Source organism: Theobroma umbraticum, unplaced genomic scaffold, assembly GCF_002168275.2.
Source record: "Theobroma umbraticum cultivar Fairchild unplaced genomic scaffold, ASM216827v3 scaffold_44.0, whole genome shotgun sequence".
In the NCBI taxonomy this organism is placed as follows: domain Eukaryota; kingdom Viridiplantae; phylum Streptophyta; class Magnoliopsida; order Malvales; family Malvaceae; genus Theobroma; species Theobroma umbraticum.
Window position 1 is genome coordinate 10,621,687 of NW_018397255.1, and position 19,020 is coordinate 10,640,706.

The 19,020-nt window shown below is 32.1% G+C and overlaps 2 protein-coding genes across 8 annotated transcripts; one reads left to right on the forward strand and one right to left on the reverse strand.

Moving 5' to 3' along the window:
- Positions 1 to 4,011: 4,011 nt before the first annotated feature.
- Positions 4,012 to 11,708, forward strand: LOC110410017 (Protein kinase superfamily protein). Of its 5 annotated transcripts, XM_021419584.2 has the most exons (19): positions 4,012 to 4,405; positions 4,934 to 5,521; positions 5,963 to 6,106; positions 6,282 to 6,407; positions 6,643 to 6,730; positions 7,276 to 7,369; positions 7,475 to 7,568; positions 7,711 to 7,765; positions 7,894 to 7,985; positions 8,093 to 8,263; positions 8,923 to 8,979; positions 9,089 to 9,172; positions 9,611 to 9,695; positions 9,855 to 9,916; positions 10,029 to 10,103; positions 10,244 to 10,348; positions 10,484 to 10,625; positions 10,736 to 10,825; positions 11,571 to 11,708. In XM_021419584.2, the coding sequence occupies exons 2-18, from the start codon at positions 4,949 to 4,951 to the stop codon at positions 10,807 to 10,809; spliced, it is 2,121 nt and encodes a 706-aa protein (XP_021275259.1). In that variant the 5' UTR covers positions 4,012 to 4,405; positions 4,934 to 4,948; the 3' UTR covers positions 10,810 to 10,825; positions 11,571 to 11,708. The 5 variants fall into 5 exon arrangements, with proteins under 5 accessions (XP_021275259.1, XP_021275254.1, XP_021275256.1 ...); XM_021419579.2 differs by lacking the exon at positions 11,571 to 11,708 and having other exon boundaries at positions 4,013 to 4,405; positions 10,736 to 11,091; XM_021419581.2 differs by lacking the exon at positions 11,571 to 11,708 and having other exon boundaries at positions 4,013 to 4,381; positions 10,736 to 11,091.
- On the reverse strand, positions 11,640 to 16,281 carry LOC110410016 (uncharacterized). 3 transcript variants are annotated; one of them, XM_021419578.2, is made up of 3 exons: positions 13,281 to 16,281; positions 13,040 to 13,159; positions 11,640 to 11,778 (listed from the first exon to the last, which is right to left on the reverse strand). In XM_021419578.2, exon 1 carries the CDS (start codon positions 16,120 to 16,122, stop codon positions 13,474 to 13,476), a length of 2,649 nt encoding a protein of 882 aa, XP_021275253.1. In that variant the 5' UTR covers positions 16,123 to 16,281; the 3' UTR covers positions 11,640 to 11,778; positions 13,040 to 13,159; positions 13,281 to 13,473. The 3 variants fall into 3 exon arrangements, with proteins under 3 accessions (XP_021275253.1, XP_021275252.1, XP_021275251.1); XM_021419577.1 differs by having other exon boundaries at positions 11,667 to 11,796; XM_021419576.2 differs by lacking the exon at positions 11,640 to 11,778 and having other exon boundaries at positions 13,022 to 13,159; positions 13,281 to 13,386; positions 13,483 to 16,281.
- Positions 16,282 to 19,020: the final 2,739 nt, after the last annotated feature.

The window sequence follows — 19,020 nt, forward strand, 5'->3', positions numbered from 1 at the left end:
TAAAGTAAATAAATATAAAATTAAAATAAATTAATAAAAATAAACTAATTATAAAAATAACTAAACTATAATTAAAAACTAAGGCCTTAACTAATATTTAATAATAAAACAGGACTAAGATAATTTTATAAAGTAGAATTATCACCACATCATTAATGAGGTAAAATAAAAATTTTCTAAAGACTTAAACTTAAATATTAAAAAGTAGTTAATAATTAATTAAATAAATAAATCTCTTTTTTTTTTCTCTCTAACTCTCTCATGTAAATGTAAAAGATAAGAACATTGAACATTTAAAAAGAAATAAATAAAATTAATTATTTAAAATATTTTTTAATTTAAATCAAATTAATTCAAATTCATTAATTAAGCACACGTGATACTTATTTATATCATCCACATATAGAAAGTTAGACTATCCAAATAGGATAAACACTTCTAAGCTTGAAGGGGTAAAAAAAAAATTTAAAATTTAGAAGGGCTAAACTATAAAATTTTTTAAAAAATAAAGGTAAAACTATAAAATTTTAAAACAAAATAAAAACAAAATTATAAATTTTTGAAACTTTTGAGGATAAAAACAAAATATTCAATATTTGAAGAAACAAAATTATAATCTTTTTTAAAAATTAAGAGTAAAATTAGAAACTTTTAAAACAAAACAAAGATAAAAATTATAAATTTTTGAAACTTTGGGAGGAGGCGAGCCCTACTAGGCCCCCTCCCTCCGCCATTGAGGACAAATGTCTATATTGTCGAACATTTTATCATTGATATATTCTTATCAAGCTAATGGTGTTATGGCAAAAAAAAAATTATTGAAGATGAATCGTGATTTAAAATATTTTTTACAGGTCTCAATCCAAATAACAGAAAATATTTTTGGTAATTTAACTAAATAATATAAAATTAAATTTTTCAATAAAATATTTAAAAAACTCCTTTAACAAATTATTATCAAACAAAACCTAAGAATAATTTTAAAACACTCAGCTAATAAAACGTGCGATGAATCAAGAATTGACTTACAATAATAAACACACATATGCACCGTTGGGCTGGTCCAAAAACAAGTATTACATTTTTTGGGTCTAGTGCTCCATGAATCAGACAAAAACAAAAGAAGTAGGAGGTAGATGCCTGCTAGGGTAGGGCTGAGGCCGTTAGGCAACAGCTGAGAGTCCATTTTTGAATTTCCACAGGCTCAAAGCCCCCATTCCATGTTTGTTTCAGATGAGGACAGAAGGAACAACCTCATCGCATCATAAACTTACTAGATTTTAGGCACTCCAGCCACTGACAAATAGTTTAATAATCTTTTTTTTAATGCTTAAATGCCGTCAATCAATCCGTTAAACAAGAAGCGTGAATGCATTTTTTATATTATTAAATTTTAGTTTAAAACCATGAAATTTTAAAATTAACGAATGAGATTTAAAATTTGACACGTGTTTCATTAAATAATATTTAAAAAATTAATATAATAATTAAATAAAGATATGTAGCTCTCTACCTTTACTTGTAAAGTTTAGAAGGTCCACCTAATATATCAGATAATAATCATTAATATTCATACAGTTTTAATATATCTTACGTGTGGTGATTAATTTGAGATAAAAATAATAATAATAATAATATATTTGTTTCGCACTATTTGACTAATAGAATGGAATAAGATTAATATCTTCAACAGTTGGAAGACCTTTATTTTTTTTAAGGGTAAACATCTACGTCTACCTATATTAAAAATTGTCCCTAAATAGGCTAATTGTTTGATATGTATATAGTGTAATTGTTTGACATATAGGGGCTTGATTTGGGTTGAATTGCCCATGGGATATGTGTGGTATTTTGTTATTTGTTGAGGGTGTTTGTTTGATTTTTTTTATAATGAGATTTTGGGTATTTGAGAATATATTGAGGATGATTTTGTCTATTTATGTTTACTTTAAAATATTACTTAATAATATAGATTTTTAAATAAAAAATATTTTTTATATTAATTTATTAATTAAAAAACATATTCTTCAACATATTGCTTAATAATATAGATTTTGTCTATTTATGTTGTTCTTTTGTTTAGTTTTTCTTCAAGTCATAGAAATTGGTTGTTGAGTTTTTTTCTTTTATTTTTATTTTGGGTCTATTTTGTTTTTTTAATGTTTTTGGATTTAGGGATTTTAGGTTGTATATAATTGCTTTTTGCTATAATTCCTCAGTGTGTGTTTTTTTTTATTTGTTTCTCATTGATGATGGTATGTTATTTGTTTTATTTTGTTTAATTATTATTATTAATTTTGAAGGCATTTTATTTATTTTAATGTTAAGGGCATCTTAAACAGGAGACTATGGGGAGCATGATTTGTTAAAAAGGAAAAAAAAAAGAAAAAGTTGAAACCTAATAAACGGGTATTTTTTTTGTGAGTTTTGAAATTGAATTCTTTATTTAGTTTTTCTTTCTTTTAATTTTTTGCTATTATTTCTTAAATTTTTTATTTTTTTACTAATACTATTTATGATTTCATCTTTTTTGAGAAAAATTGTCATACAAGTAAATATTAACCACCCATTTGTTGTTATTTTTTTATGCATGAATTTTTCTGTTTTTTAAATCGATCTGATTTTTGGATTAATTTCTTGAAAAGCTATTGCTTTATTTTATTATATAATCTTGGGTTTTACAAGTTTAAGATAACTTCTAATTATAATTATTTCAAAGGTATTTTATATATTTTTTTTATTTTGATTATTCAAGTTTTCATTATTTGAGTTCTTTATTATTTTTATTGTTATAATGTTGTTACTTCCATACATAAATTTCTATAGTTTTGCTCTTCATTTCTTCCTCATTTTTTTTCTTCTTTTCTTTTTATTTTCTCAACTTATTTCTCTTTTGAATCAAATCTCTAATTTTTACTATATTTGTTATTTTTGTTTTCACTTTAAACTTTTTTACATGTAACTAATTTATAGATATGTATTTAATTTTTCAATTTACTTTGTTTTTAAGAGAAAAAATAATATCATTTGTGAATTTTTTACCTGTGTTTCAATACCGTAAATAGTCTCCAAGTTGTTGACAGATAGATAGCCATCAAAATATTTATTTACTTTTTAATATTTATCTGTACAAATTACAATGTAATTTTATATTTATAAATAATATATTAATTCATCATTTATTTTTAAATAATAGTCTTCAAATGATTGTATCTTAAACGCATCATAAAGATGACACTCTACTACATCTAAAATTTAACCTTTTTTTTGTTTTCAAACTATAATTCTTTATATATGTATATATTTTTATCTATTTCCTTTTTTTTTCTGACCCTTTAAATGAAATCAAAGTGTAAAGTTGGGCAATGTCAGTTAAACTAATTACGTGCATGTTTTGGTGGAAATACTGGGAGTAGGTTTTGATAAATTTGTAGTGTGGTCCTCCGTATCTTGGCAAGTCAACGATGGAGAGCTGGCCACGATGCACCACTTTCCATTTTATCTCCCCTTTTATTCAGCAATTATGTTGTTTTCTCATTTTTTTATTATTATTCATTATCCACAAATTGTACATAAATAATAATAATAATAATAATAATTAAGCAACCACTTTAATATTTTATTTTGTTTTACTTAGAAGCCTATGGGTGAAAGATTTATATATATATATATATATGTATTTATGTGTAATACATCATTCCCATCAAATTTTGAAAAAGAAATAATGTATAACCAAATGTCAATAGCTTGTGGGTAACATATTCTATAATTGTTTCTTCAAGCTAAGGAACTGCAATAGGTTAATAAGAACCCACTAAAGTATGAAACACATGCACAAAAATTAAAATTAATGCCGCCATGTGAATTAGAGCTGCTCTGTTTTTATATCTTAAGTCATTTTCAAACTAGAGTCGTGTTGTTTCCAAACACTTAACCCTTCTCTAAACAAAATTAGTTTTAATCAGTGACACTTGAACCATACTAATAGTATCAGCCCTTTATTGTGGAAGACGAACAAACAACTTAATACAAGCTGGATGGTGGTGGTTGAAGTCGTTAGATACTATGCTCTGTTTTTTAGTCTGTAAACAGACAAAGCCTCAGACACCAGAAAAAGAGAACCAAAAGAAAAATCAAAGCCAGCGTTCTTAACAAGTCCAAAACGCTTGCCTTTCAACACCTTGAATTTGGAAAACGAAGGAAAGACACGTCAACACTCAACTCCTCTTAACTCAGTAGGCAATGTTGCTTGCTTCTCCTTCTTTTGTTTTCTATGCAGGGTCTCCTCTCCTTTCCTTTTCAGCCATAACATTTTAAGAAACTTTGCTTCTTTGTCCTGGAAACCCAATATATATCATTGCTTCGTAGTTAATAATTCAAGGTTTTTACATCTTCTTCTTAACTGGTGGGTGCTTCCTTGAAAACCCAAAAAAGATTGTATTGTTCTTTGCTGTTTATTTGCTGTTTGAATCTAATACTGTGGTTCGGATTTTGTTGGCTTAGTTGTTTATACCAAAATTGATTCACGTAATAAAGTTTTTTTTTTTTTGGTTGACGGTTCAACTATTTTCGCCATCTGCAAGTTTTCATTCATTGATAATCTTCGTTACCTTATTTTTGATTTCTAATTCAAGTATATCTTGGTGTTTTGTTGGATCAATTATTTCTATATTGATTAATATTAAGAAGTTTCAGGTCGCTTTATTCTTATCTGTCATTAGGCTTTGTATTTGGCTGTAAAAGCTCCTTTTTTTAATTAAAAAAAAAAGGGTTCTTCATACAGTACAGCGGGAATTGATTGTGTGCCTACTAAGTTATTTGTTGTGTTTAGCTTAAAAGCCGTACTTGGTCAATTATTTAATAGTGCTTCAGTTGATTATCCTTCTTGCTAGTTTCCTATTTCTCATTTTTTGAATTACTATCAAATCTATAGGTGTCTGCTGCTTACATGGCAGCAATACTGGCTTCACACGGTTGTTATTTGCGCAATTGTGAGTTGATGAATCAAGGAAGAACAATGGAAACTCTCAGTTTTTCAAGCTCAATTTCGAATCAGTTTGTGAAGTTTGAGAGGCAAATACATAATCTGCCTATGACAGATAAATCATTCAGGTTTCGAGTGGATATGCAACAAACTGAGTCAGCCCCAAAGGTAGGAATCAATGGGCGACCTGTGAAAATGGTGCCTGCGAGTGAGGTAGTGAAAAGAAAAGCTCCAGCCACTAGAAAAGTGGAGAAGGTGAATGGTGTAAAGCAGGTTATAAATGGTGCTAGCATAGTTAGGAGAGATAATAGTCCATCTCTGGTTAAGAAGCGTAAACCTAGAGCGTCTGCAGAACTTCCACCATTAGAGGAGTTAAATGTTCTGCCTTCAGATGAAAGTTTCAGTTGGGCCAATGAGAATTATAGTACCTTGCAAAGGACTATAGATGTTTGGTCTTTTGTTCTTTCTTTACGAGTCCGTGTTTTGTTGGACAATGCAAAATGGGCATTTGTGAGAGGCTTCACAGAAGATAAGCAGGTGAGTGCTGTTGTCTGTTGAAGCATACCCCTCTGATTATAGCTTGTGGAGTAGAATCTTTATTTTTGGTTCTTTTTCTTTAAAACCTTGAAACAACTGAAACAGTTCCATTCACTTAAATATTTAGAAACAAAATAATCAGATCAAAATTGAACAGGGATGATAAATTACTACAAAGCCTTCAGGAATACAACTTTCTACCTTCACCTTAGACCAGTCTAGCGGCTTAGCTTTCCATCCCCACCTCCCAATTTGGGGCCCTTTAGGGCAGCACCCTTGGGAACGATACCTTTGTCCTGTGTCTTCTGTGTTTTGGCCATCAGTTCTGCTGTCTTTGCCTTCTTCTCGTTCTTAATTGGCTAATATCCATAATCTCCATCTTTTTCTGTTATATATATTTTGTTGCTTTTGGTTCTCATCGATTTTGTTTATTTCCTGCAGAAAAAGAGGAGGAGAAAGACTGCCTCATGGCTTCGAGAGCGTGTATTGCAACTTGGTCCTACTTTTATTAAGCTTGGACAATTATCTTCTACCAGGTCAGATCTATTTCCACGTGAGTTTGTGGATGAGCTTGCCAAATTGCAGGTACTCTTGCTTTCTTTTTCTTTATTAATTTGGAAAAGCTTTCTGTCATTGCATTATACTTCCAAATGCTGACATTCAATCATATACATATATGTGTCTCTTTATAAGACAACTGTAGTTCCAAGTTCTAATTTTTATCTTGTAAATTTTATGTTTGTCATGTATCATTATCCAGGATAGAGTCCCTGCATTCTCACCAAAGAAAGCAAGAAGCTTCATTGAGAGTGAACTAGGAGCTCCCATCAATGTACTATTTAAGGAATTTGAGGACCAGCCCATTGCTGCAGCTAGCCTTGGTCAGGTGTTTATTACAATCTTATTTTTTAATAATTTTTATGTTCAAGCCTTAAATTTCTTTGATTCTGCACAGATCCTAGTTGTTCCATAGATCAGTTTATAGTTCTATTGCTTCTTCTTGGTGAATAGTGAAGTTATATCTGTGAAGAGATAATCTGATTTAGTCTTGGTAATACAGTAATCAATGTTAGCCAGAGATACCCTCTCTATGATCTGAAGTTGAAGCATTCTTTGTATAGGTACATCGCGCTATTCTGCATAATGGGGAGAAAGTTGTTGTCAAGGTTCAAAGGCCTGGCCTTAGGAAGCTTTTTGACATTGATTTACGTAAGTAATATACATTTTTTCTGTCACTTTACCATAATAAAGGTCTGCTTACTTACAAATTCTAAAACAATGATGTTTTTCCCTTTTCTTTTCCCGTCCTTTTGGGTAATTACAAGTACTTTCATTTTGTTTTTCTTAAGATGTTTGCAGAAACATGTTCATCTCTGGAAACTGCACATTCAGGAATATTAGCAAGCAATCACTGGTGCAGTTGCTTTGACAGTTTCACATCCATCTGTTCTTTTGTCTTCTATTTTATCTGAGAAACATATAGATAGTGGGAAACTAGAGCCTGGTAGTAGTAGGAAGGGCAATCTAATGTGTATTATGCTATGTATTTGTACAATGAACAAGCTTCCTTTTCCTTCACAGATTTAGGCTTTATGCATGCAGTCAGCTGGATATTGTTTGTCCAACTGATTGCATTGTATTTTCTACAGAAATAATGGTTCTGGCTAAATTGGGTGCTTCAAAAATTAGCAGCATGGGTCTTTGTGTATATTACTGGTACTCAGTAGCTTCTTTAATTTCTGCTCCTTCTGCAGGAAATCTAAAGCTAATTGCAGAGTATTTTCAGAATAGTGAAACTTTTGGTGGTCCGACAAGAGATTGGATGGGTGTATATGAAGAATGCTCCATGTAAGTATTATGCACTAGTTAGTATGAATTTTATTATGTTAACTTTAGGTAAAGTAAGAAGAACATATGGGAACCTGACAAATTACCTTCTTTTTGGGATCTCAGGATTTTGTATCAAGAAATTGATTACATAAATGAAGGGAAAAATGCTGATAGGTTTCGCCGAGATTTTCGAAATATAAAGTGGGTCCGAGTACCTGTATGTTTCTTGCTATCGGGCTCCTAGATAATAATGCTTATTCTCCTTTTTCTTTTATCCTGATCTCATTGTTTAAGTCTTTTTCTTGTTCATGCAAGTAGTGTGCAGTTATACTTACTTTGAGGGCTTTCTCCCTTTGCAGATGGTGTTTTGGGATTACACGGCTACAAAGGTGTTGACCTTGGAGTATTTACCAGGTTTCCATCTAATTTAATGCATTCGATTTCTTTCAGAAGCTATTATTATGCAGCTGAAAATTTTAAAAGATTGTTGCAATGAGTTCGTTCTGGTTATAATTGATATGGCATTGTTACTTCCATAACAGGCATTAAAATCGACAAATTAGCTGCATTAGATTCTCAGGGATATAATCGTTCTCGAATTTCATCACGTGCCATTGAAGCATACTTGATTCAGGCAAGTAAAGTTGACCTATCTCAAATGACTGTCTTGACTATTATTCCAGACTACTAAGTATAATGACAACCAACAAACTATTCGCTGGATTTTCATGTGAATTACAGATACTGAAAACTGGCTTCTTTCATGCTGATCCGCATCCTGGAAATCTGGCTATTGATGTGGATGAAGCAATCATCTATTATGATTTTGGCATGATGGGGGACATCAAATCTTTTACTCGTGAGAGATTGCTGGAACTTTTCTATGCAGTATATGAGAAAGATGCAAAAAAGGTCTGCTTTCTATCTCATGTGACATTTTTCCTTTTCTAGTCCAAGTTTTCCCTGAAATTTATTGAATATTATAGCACAAACAGTAAGAAGTAATGAAAAGAATCTTTGCATACTTAACAAACTTTTTCCCACTTGTATCGTATAGCAGACAAAATTTTAAGATCTTCATTCTAAGATCAAACTAGCATAAGCAGTGGACTCAATCGTGCAAATAAATTGCAGCCATGTAATAATCTTCAGATTTAATTGCCAGGATTTTAAATTGCAAATCCTGGCCCATGGTACAAAGACATTGAAACATTCATTCCAAGGTAGCAAAAAGATAAAGTTGAAATGATACAGACTATATTCTTTGCTCATTTCTTTTATTGCAATTGTATGCAATGAAACAACAGTGCCATCATCCATTATTGGAGATATGCAACTTATAGAATAAAAAATATTAGGTATTTCCCTCATCTTGTGATCAATCCCTCCCAAACTCATGGTTTATATATGTCTGAATGACATCACTGCTTTTATTTGTGTTGTTACTAAATTTTAAGCCTTGCTAAGTTCCTACCGAAATTCTCTAACTTAAGGTAGTGCATCTGAAGATGCTGTATCCGGAAGAGCCATCTCTTCTTTGTCTCCAAAACTGACTGGAAACAACCCTGCAGGTTATGCGGAGCCTCATAGATCTTGGAGCACTTCAACCCACAGGAGATTTGTCCTCGGTAGGTCATCACCCCCTACATACAAAAAAGTTGCAAGGAAAATATAGGGATTAATAAAAATCCTATTTGACCCTTCTCTATGATTATATTTTGTTATGTGGTATGCTAGGTGAGGAGATCTGTGCAATTCTTCTTGGATAATTTATTGGACCAGAGGCCAGATCAGGAGACTACTTTGTCTGCAATTGGAGAGGTGTGCAAAAGTGGACATTCTCATTTAGCATCTAAGCTAGAGAAGTGATATGTCAATTAAGTAGATTAAGAGAAACAAAAGAAAAGAATAGTCAATGATAGCTTGCTTGCTAACAGATTTCTCATGAATCCATGTCATTGTCTTCCCAGTTAGACCAAAAAATTTGTCAATTTCAAGGGGACCATTTTGAATTTTGATTGATTTGATAACCAGTAACCAGTTCTCTGAATTTTGGAAAAACTAAAGCTTGGAGCATGAAAGTCAATTTAAATGCCAGAATTGAAGTGGATGCATTTGTAATATTTAATCCTTCAGAACTGTTTGTATTTGTCAAAGGAGTAAAGCTTGATATAAACCCTTGTTTTCTTCTATCAAATAACCCTTCCATGACATATTAGTGGTAAAATGAGGTTCTTCTTTGAATATGCTTTTATGCAGGATTTGTTTGCAATAGCTCAGGATCAACCATTTCGGTTCCCATCCACATTCACCTTTGTTTTGAAGGCATTTTCCACACTCGAAGGTGCATCTCATTCACCATAATGATGTTTGAACTCAGTCACTAGGCAAATTAAACTTCATTTTAGATTAAGAAAGCAGAAACCTTATACTGCTTGAAGACGTTAAAAGAAGAATGTTATTTCATCACTGGCCTGTCCTCAAGATCATGGTTCCCTTCCAGGTATTGGCTACACACTTGATCCAAATTTCTCCTTTGCAAAGATTGCTGCACCTTATGCTCAGGTTCTTTACATTCTCCTGCATTAACTTAGTTTTCTCTCAATGAAGTTTGTGATCCACTGGCGAATTCATTTCAGTAAAAAGTTATGCTCTAATACTTCGATGCAACCTACAGGAGCTATTAGATATTAGACAAAGGCAGCCAACTGGTACACAGCTAGTGCAGCAGATAAGGAAACAAGCTGATGATGTAGTGCACCTTTTACCATGTTTCTCCAATTCCTTCAGTTGCTTAAGTTGCTATTAGTGAGAAAGTTGGCTTGCTTTGAAGTAATTATAAATATTTATTTTATTCATCATTTTATATATTGGAACCTGTGTATATTTCAGGCCAGGTCCTACACCATGTCTATGCCATTCAGAGTTCAGCAAATAGAAGAATTCGTAAAACAGCTTGAATCAGGAGATTTGAAACTCCGAGTCCGGGTGCTAGAGGTAATGCACTCTGTATTTTGAAAATTACATTCCCTTTGTGCTTGGAATAGAGAAAACTAGAGTGTACTCTGTATATGCTGTGCGATTCTCATTCTTTTCACTTACGTTAATGTTTAATGCAAAACTGCATACCAGTCTGAGAGAGCAGCACGGAAGGCCAGAATACTGCAAATGGCAACCATGTACACAGTACTAGGAGGTACCCTGCTAAACCTAGGCGTCACCTTCGGCAGTCAAGGCAGCCAAATTATTGCTAGCGGATCATTCCTCGGAGCAGGTGACGTGTTCCATTCTGAGCAGGATATTGGTTCTTTAGCAGTAGAAGTATAAGTTGATATCAGCCCCATGGCTGACAAAAGTTGTTTTAATTGATTTGTCCAAATACAGGAGCTTTCTTCACACTGCTCCTTAGGTCAATGCAAAGGTTGAAGACGCTTGATAAATTCGAGAAGATGATATGATGTTAACCTCACAAAGGCAAATGATTTCTTTCATTTATATGCTCCTTCCTTTTTCACTTTTCAGTCAGTTAATTGCCTTATTTTGCACCGAATTATATGTGATTTTTTTCCCTCAAATATTTGAGGGTGAAACCAATTGACTATCACATACAAAAAAACCAATGATATATAGGGAAATGCCTCCCTGCTGGGAAATTTATAGTTGTACAATAGGACTTATTTAGAATGGTCAAAAGGGGAATTTCAATTTAATAACAAACATGATAGTTTCTTTCTCTTTTAGTTTTTCCTGTTCAAGCATGCAATTGCAACCATGGCAAGTTTCCATTGGATAGAGCTAATAGTACTTTTTATCTCTATGCTCTCTAGCCGTTACAGAGTCAGCACATAGCATCAAACGTGAGCAAAGAGCATATAATAATACATGCTTAACTCTCTAACAAAAATCTACTTTTGGATGTTGCAAGGGCGAATAGTTTTACTTCAGATGTTGCCTGCTGGTCCACATAGTGTTTCACTTTAGATGTTGCTAGTGCAAATGGGTTTTTCCTTTTTATTAGCATATGTACCATAATTTTCTTTCCAAAGAAACATACCAAGTCATTGGGTTTGCTTACATTTGAACACTTGCCATGGAAACTAGTTTTTCTTCGAAAGCTTAGGTTTTGTCCTCTTTCCTGCTCTAGTATCCAGCGTGAGAATAAGTCAATACACAATAAAATGGATCGCATGTGCTGATTGCCCATTCTGTTTGCCAGCAGCCCCTTCAAAGCTGTACAAAGCTGCCTCCTTAAAAAGAAGCCCCCACCTAGGTGTCCCTTCTGTTTGCCAACATGTTTAAAGCTGCATAGTGATCACAAGCTAGCAGGATACGGAAGATGGCTATTGTGGAATCATCACCTAGCTGCTGCTTATTGCCGCAGTTCCTTGACATTGATTTTGATTTAAATGTGGAGAGTATGTTTTTCCCTACCACCATAAAAGAAACTGAACATAGGAAAAGCTAGCGTAAAAGAAAAGTAACCATTCAGTTTCTGCAGAATTCATAGGCAAACATTTTCAGGATCAAAACATAGAATCTGAATCTCAAAGCGCCTACGAATGAAGGCAATCTATGTTGTGCCAACTCTTCATTTTCCGTGAAGTATCCTTGTCAGACACATATCGGATGGACTAGACATGGAGTTCCGAGCCTCCAAATATATGGAAAACTTAGAAATGGACATACCCATGTCAGACATATATGTACCTGACACTCAGCCCCAAGTCCAAGTAACATAGAAAGCAATCACAAGCTGAAGATAAACATGGCCTAGAGGAGGGGGTGTTTGAGGACAAATTCATGCCAAACTGGAAAATAACCTCCCTAGCTACAGAGCATTAATAATTAGGGGTCAGCTAAGAACTTATTGGAGTTGACAATATGTACTCCATAATAACCATTACATGTAAAACAGTCAACAGGAGCTACAAGGCAATGATTTAATAAAGTGATCAATTGTCTCTTCAACAGTAGCAACTACTCGTCTGCTAAGCACTAAAATCTAGAAATCAATCTTCCGTTACTTTTTCATAAATGAATATTTGCTGGATGGTTCACTTAACTTACACTGAATGACCTGTTAAAATTTATTCCACAGAACCTACCTATTATGTCAACCATGAAGAAGAAAAGCAAAGAAGCTTCATGATATTGCAATCTGACATGCTGAGTGTTTCTCTTCTCTATTTCTTTCCCTTCAGTGCTAATAATTGAAAACTGAAAAGACCAGCCCATCTTAACCGCTTATCACAGCCCATTACAACTCTCACTTTTTCAGTTATAAAACAGACTGTTTTTCCAGGATGCATACTACAGCAGCCATAATCATCCTCAATAAACACTAATAATAAAAGGGTGTAATTAATATGGTCCAACACTCTTAAACACCAAAAAAAAAAAAAATCCACGTATAAATCACAGATATGATATCATAAGGTTTTGAAGTTCTTTTTTCTAATTTATCCCTAACAATGAAATGAGCATGTACGATGTGTTTTCTTTTCCCATATAGATCTTCTGTACCAGAAGAGAATGAACTTTAAGAAATTAGTAATTTATTCAAGAGACTAAATCCTAACAAGCCCTTTCTGGCTTACCCACATAGATGGGGAAACAATAACTTGTACTATCATCTGTGAGAGATAAAGATGAAAAATGCAATTAATTGCACTGTGAATAAATCATCACCTGGACCACCTGTAGAAAGCGTAACAGTTGAGCTCAGGTATGGCTTTTCCCACAACTAGAAAAGGCACATAACAGTGTACCTCTTTTTCTTTTTCTTGTGCACCTTGCATACAAGAAAACCTTAAAAAGGAGAAATGAAGATATCAGTTACTAGAAAATATGTTTATGCAACAAATGTCATCTAAGGAGACTTTCTCAAAATAGAGTTCATGAAACATAAGGGAAACATAAGTTTCATTACCTTTCACAAGTCCAAACTTGCCACCAGGCAGTAGAATCAAGCATATTAAGGAGCCACTCAGTGGAAACAGAACAGCGAGCCCAATAGAGGTTTACTTTTAATGGCACTGCTTGTCAAAAGAATACAAGTAACAGATATGGAGAAGCCACATTATCAATTGCTAAATTGGAGTTGGCTTGAATCCGCAACACTCTCAACTTACCGCCTCATAAGATTGTTGTTGTCTTTGAGCATTGTGTGAATAGCATTTCCAATCAAGTAGACCTGCTAAAGACATGGAGTTTGAAACCCATCCAAACCGCACCATGTGCTCTAATGCTTGTGCAGCTTTGCCCATTTCACCTGCTCTGTTAAAATCGGAAGCTATAAAACTACATGTGGCTGTACTGAGGCTGAGTCCAGACTCTCCTACTTCATTAAGTAAAATCAATGCTTCAGAAAAGTCTTTTGTTTTACAAAGGGCTTCTATTAGAGCAACATAGGCAGTCTCACTCATCGGCATACCATTGTCCAGCATTATATTCCTCAACTTCAAGGCCTCTATTAAGTTCCCTTCTTTGCAGTAAGCATCAATCATTACATAATAAGTTTCCTTATCATGTTTAATTCCCTTGGCCACCATCTCTTGAAACAGAGAAAAAGCCTCAGTTTTATTCCCAGCTTTATTGTAGCCATTTAAAATTAAAGTGAAAGTTGAAGACGGTGGGATTAGATTTCTTTCCTGCATCTCTAGGAAGAGTTGTCTTGCTTTCTCCATATTTTTTACTCTGCATAGCTCATTAATCAATGAATTATATGTAACAACATTCAGATCAATGCCTTTGGCACACATTGCCTCATAAAGTTGAAGAGCTTTTCCTACCTTACCTTGTTTGCATAAACTGGTAAGGAGAGAGTTGCAAGCATGAGCATCAGGAAACAAACCCTTCTCATAAAGTTCTTGGTAGATCTCCAGTGCTTCTTGTTGTTTTCCATTCCGGGTGAAGCAACTTACGAGCATACTGTAAATTAAAATATCTGGTTGAATCCCTTGTAAAAGCCAATACCTAGAAGCAGATAATGCTTCAGTAATGTTTCCCTTCTTGCAGTGTCCATCAATCAGTGCTTTGTAAGTTTGATCATTGGGCACCAGACCACAACCAAGCATTTCATTGAAACACTTAACAGCTAGCTGCATCTGCCCCATCCGACCATACCCAGAGATGAAAGCTCCATATGTGTACGCATCTGGTTTTAATCCCCTCCCAAACATTTCATCCAGGTATGTCCTTGCTTCTACCATCCTTCTGGCTTTGCAGAGGCCTATTATAATTGGGTTATAACACAATATATCAAGTGGAACCCCTTGGTCCTTCATTATCTCCAAAATCCCTCTTGCTTCTTTGACTCTATCTTCCTTTGTGTAAGCCAAAATAAGATTTCTGCAAGCAAAGGCATTTAGCTTCACAGTCTCCTTAAAAATTTTGCCCAAAACAGCATTCACTTTTTTAATATTTCCATAACGACACAACTCATTAATTAAGACAGCATGAGTCTTTGCTGTTGGTACCGAGTTTCTACTCTTCATCTCATCAAGCAACTTAAAAGCACTATGTAAGTCACCCTCTCGACAATAACCCTTAATCAACAAATCATAACTTCTCAAATTAGGGTTGATACCCAATCTTTCCATCTCATTCATGATTTCCCTTGCCTTCTTTATATTACCGGACTTACAAACACCACTAAGAAGAACATTATATGTGGTGAGGTCTAACTGAATTCCACTAGCAAACATCTTATCCTTGATTCTAAAAGCCTCTACTACATGATCCTGTTTAAGAAATCCATCAATTAGAGCATTGAAACCAGCAGCTTCAGGCTTCAAACCTTTAGCAATCATCTCCTCTAAAACCGATTCAGCATTTCTCAATCTCATGTCCGTACATAATCCATTAATAAGCATCATATAAGTATAAACAACAGGCACCATCCCCTTCTCAATCATAGCTCTCTTTATCTCAATAGCATCATCAACATGCCCCACTCTACACAAGCCACGAACAACCACATTAAAACTCACCAAACTAGGACTACAACCTTTCTCCTCCATATCCCAGAAAACCCTCTTCGCTTCCTCAACATTCTTAACCATAAAATGCGCGTTCATCACATTAACATAACTATACTCATCGAAACCAATCTTCATCTCATTCATCCTATTGTAAACCTTCCAAAACAACTCCACCTTATTTCTTTTCAACAAATCCTTCAAGAAACCATTACAACACCACAAACTAGGCACAAAATTTTCACCTTTTCCAAAACTACTCGATAAAAACACATCAGAAGCTTCAACAAGGAACCCCATTTTCCTAAGACTAGTAATCAACAGATCAAAAATTGAAGTTTTAACGTCACCCTTCACATCAAATTCTCTACAATAACTACTGAGATAACCCAAAATATCAAAAGGGAGCTTAAAATTCTTTACCATAAGCTCAAAAACATAGCTTGCAGGGCCAAACATTTTAGACTTACAAAGGATAATAGCAAGAAGAGAATAAACATCTAAGTCCTGTTGATGAGTAGTACCCACTCGGCGTTGAGACCAGATGAAGAATCCAAGGAGTCGGGTCGGATCAGAGGTGGTTCGATTTTGGTGGATAACGGATCGGATTATATCTGGGTTTAGCTTCGTTGCTATGTCAGGGGAGTCCATTAGGAGCTGCCAGTTGTTGCGGCTGAGAATGCTGGTGATTTGGGTCACTGTGTCTTGATGGATCATGGGTTCAGATTGGGCGGCAGTGGAGACATTTCTGGTCCACAGCACGTGCGGGGCTGCACGTGCGAGCCTCTTCATATTTGAGGCTATCTGAAGTATGGAGAGGGAAGAAAGGGAAGGTTTGTATCAGAATTCAAACGGAGACGAAGAGAAGCTGAAGAGAGGGTTTTGGTTAAACTTTGACGTGAAATTGTGCATTCCCCTATGAAAAGTTTTATCATTCATGCTTGGACTAAAATGCCGTCACCTTACCGTGGTGTTCAGTAATTTATAACATAATGTGATTAAGATAAATGTGATTGTAAAAAAAATAATATTACAGTATTTGATATATAAGTAAAATAATTATTAAAAATAAAAAAAATAATATTGTAATGTTTGATTTAAAAATATTTTATTAAAAATATAATATTAATTTTTAAAATTATTTTTATTTATTAAAATATAAATTTAATATATTTATATTTTTTATTATTAATTTTTATATAATATCATCTCTTAAATATATTTTTAATGTTATATATTATATTTTTATTTTTTATTATGATCTTATATATTTTATTTTTATTTTTATATTAATTTTTATATTATATATTATATTTTAATTTTTTTTTACTTATATTATATAAATTTTAATTTTTTATTTTTATATTATATATTTTATTTTAATATTTTTTATTTTAATCATAATATTATAAAATATTTTTAATAAAATAATGAAGTTGAAAGGTAAAAATATTTTTAAGAATATTACAGAGTGCAATGTAATGTGATTACATTGATTTTAAACTGTAATCATATTACATCCTTTGATTGTAATGTGATTGCATTACAATCTTACATTACAATGGTCTGTTGCAAAACAAACACTGTAATATAATTTAATCGAGCACATTGTAAGGAATGTCCTCCCACTTCTCTTATACCAAAGGCTAATTTAATTTTTGCAATGAACACTTCATTTTAAAAATGTAAACATCATTACCAAAAATAATAAAATAATTAAAAATGAGTATGCTTTCATTAAAATGGTTTACAAGTCAAGCCATTTTGTCATAGATCCCATATTAATAAGAAATAAACTGACTCTTGGATTTATTAAATAAGGTCTTCCTCTGTCTATTAAATATGTTTTTTGAATTAAAAATGTAGACCAATTACAAGTGGTAACAAAACACATCCAAATCTTCGTTGATGTGGAACTAAATTATGAATGACAATGGATACCCAACTTGATTATATAAGATTAGGATATCCTATATTCGAGTTTGGGATGAATTTGATAGTAATTGTACTACTCGTATCAGGTTCAGGTAGCACCTTTGGTACCTATATAATACTTAATTAAATATGTAAAATTTTGTTGATGTTGAGAATCGAACTTTTCATTTATAATGTATTATTGTTGGTCAAATTATTAATGATATGTCAATAATATATTTAAATAATAATACTATTAAATTATTAGTTATATTTTAATAATATTTATAAGGAATATAATTATTATTATATACTTATTGCAAAGTGTTAAGATTAAATATAGCAATCAATTATATTTGTATTAAGTATAATAGGTATTTACATTTACAAATTTAGAACATAAATTATATGATTATGTGTTAAAGATATGGAATATTTAATTATAGGTTATATATTTTAAATTATATAAGTTATATGTTAATATTAATATATAATTATAAATATCTTATATCTTATATATTAATATTAATATAATAATTACACCTATAGTATATAGTATTGTTTTACCTATGTAAACCTATATCCTACATATAAATAGGTTACATTAATAGGTTATAAATATTAATATAGTTAATTATATATAAACATTATTATCTACTATAGACTTATTAACATATTAAATAGATTATATTTAATAATAATTACTATGCCTATATCCTACATATGTTTTATGAATAGATTATAATATTTATATATTTAATTTATATATAAACATTGCTATATACTTCTCGTGATAAAATAATTTGTTAGCCATCATTACTATATAAATAAAACTTGTAATATATAAAAATCATAACTTATAAATTTATTAGTGTTACATTTATATTTACATCAATAGAACATATTAAAGTGTTACCATTAAATGATAATAACTATTAACAACCTTTTATTTATATGTACAAATAAGAACATAATAGAAATAATAACTATAACTTATAAGTTGTTATTAATTTTAGGTATTTAAGTTGTTGTTTGAGATATTAGTTTTTGGTTATTTAAATTTAAATTTTATTATTTGTTTGCTTTTATAAATTTAATTATTAGTGAATTGTATGGATATAAAATATAATTTATTATTATATATGAGTTTGGGTAATGGGTATCCATAAAGAATATAATAATTTTATTTACATAATCGAGTTTTAAACAGATTCAGGTAATTACTAGCTAATGAAATGGTAATAGGGTTAGAATTTAGATAACAAATTCTAAAAATATTCGAGTAGTTGTAGGGTTTAAGTACTCTATTTATTAATCAAGATCAGATTCGAGTAATTCAAAATTAGCAAGAACCATTCCCGTTGGCATCCCTAAACAAGATATCATAATCGAGGTAGACTCGGACCAGTGTAAGAGTAGAGGTAGACTCGAACTAGGGCAAAGATCACTCTTCTTTATGGGTAAACAACCATTCTCCTCTATGGGCTAACAAGTAGTGCAACAAAGGCATTTTACAATTGGTTGTAATAAAAAATCACATATCCCATATTGGTAAGAGATGCACATCTTTTAGGTTTATAAATAATAGTGTTATTTTACTTATTAAGTATATTTTTTGAGTTACAAACATGAACTCATGATATATTTACTTAAGCCTCTTAAGAACCAACTTTACTCGGATTGGTTTATTATAGACTTTTAAGGTTCTAGAGGTTGTATCTTTCAAAACAAAAAAAAGGTTCTATATGTCTAAAGGTATTATTTTATTAATAAATA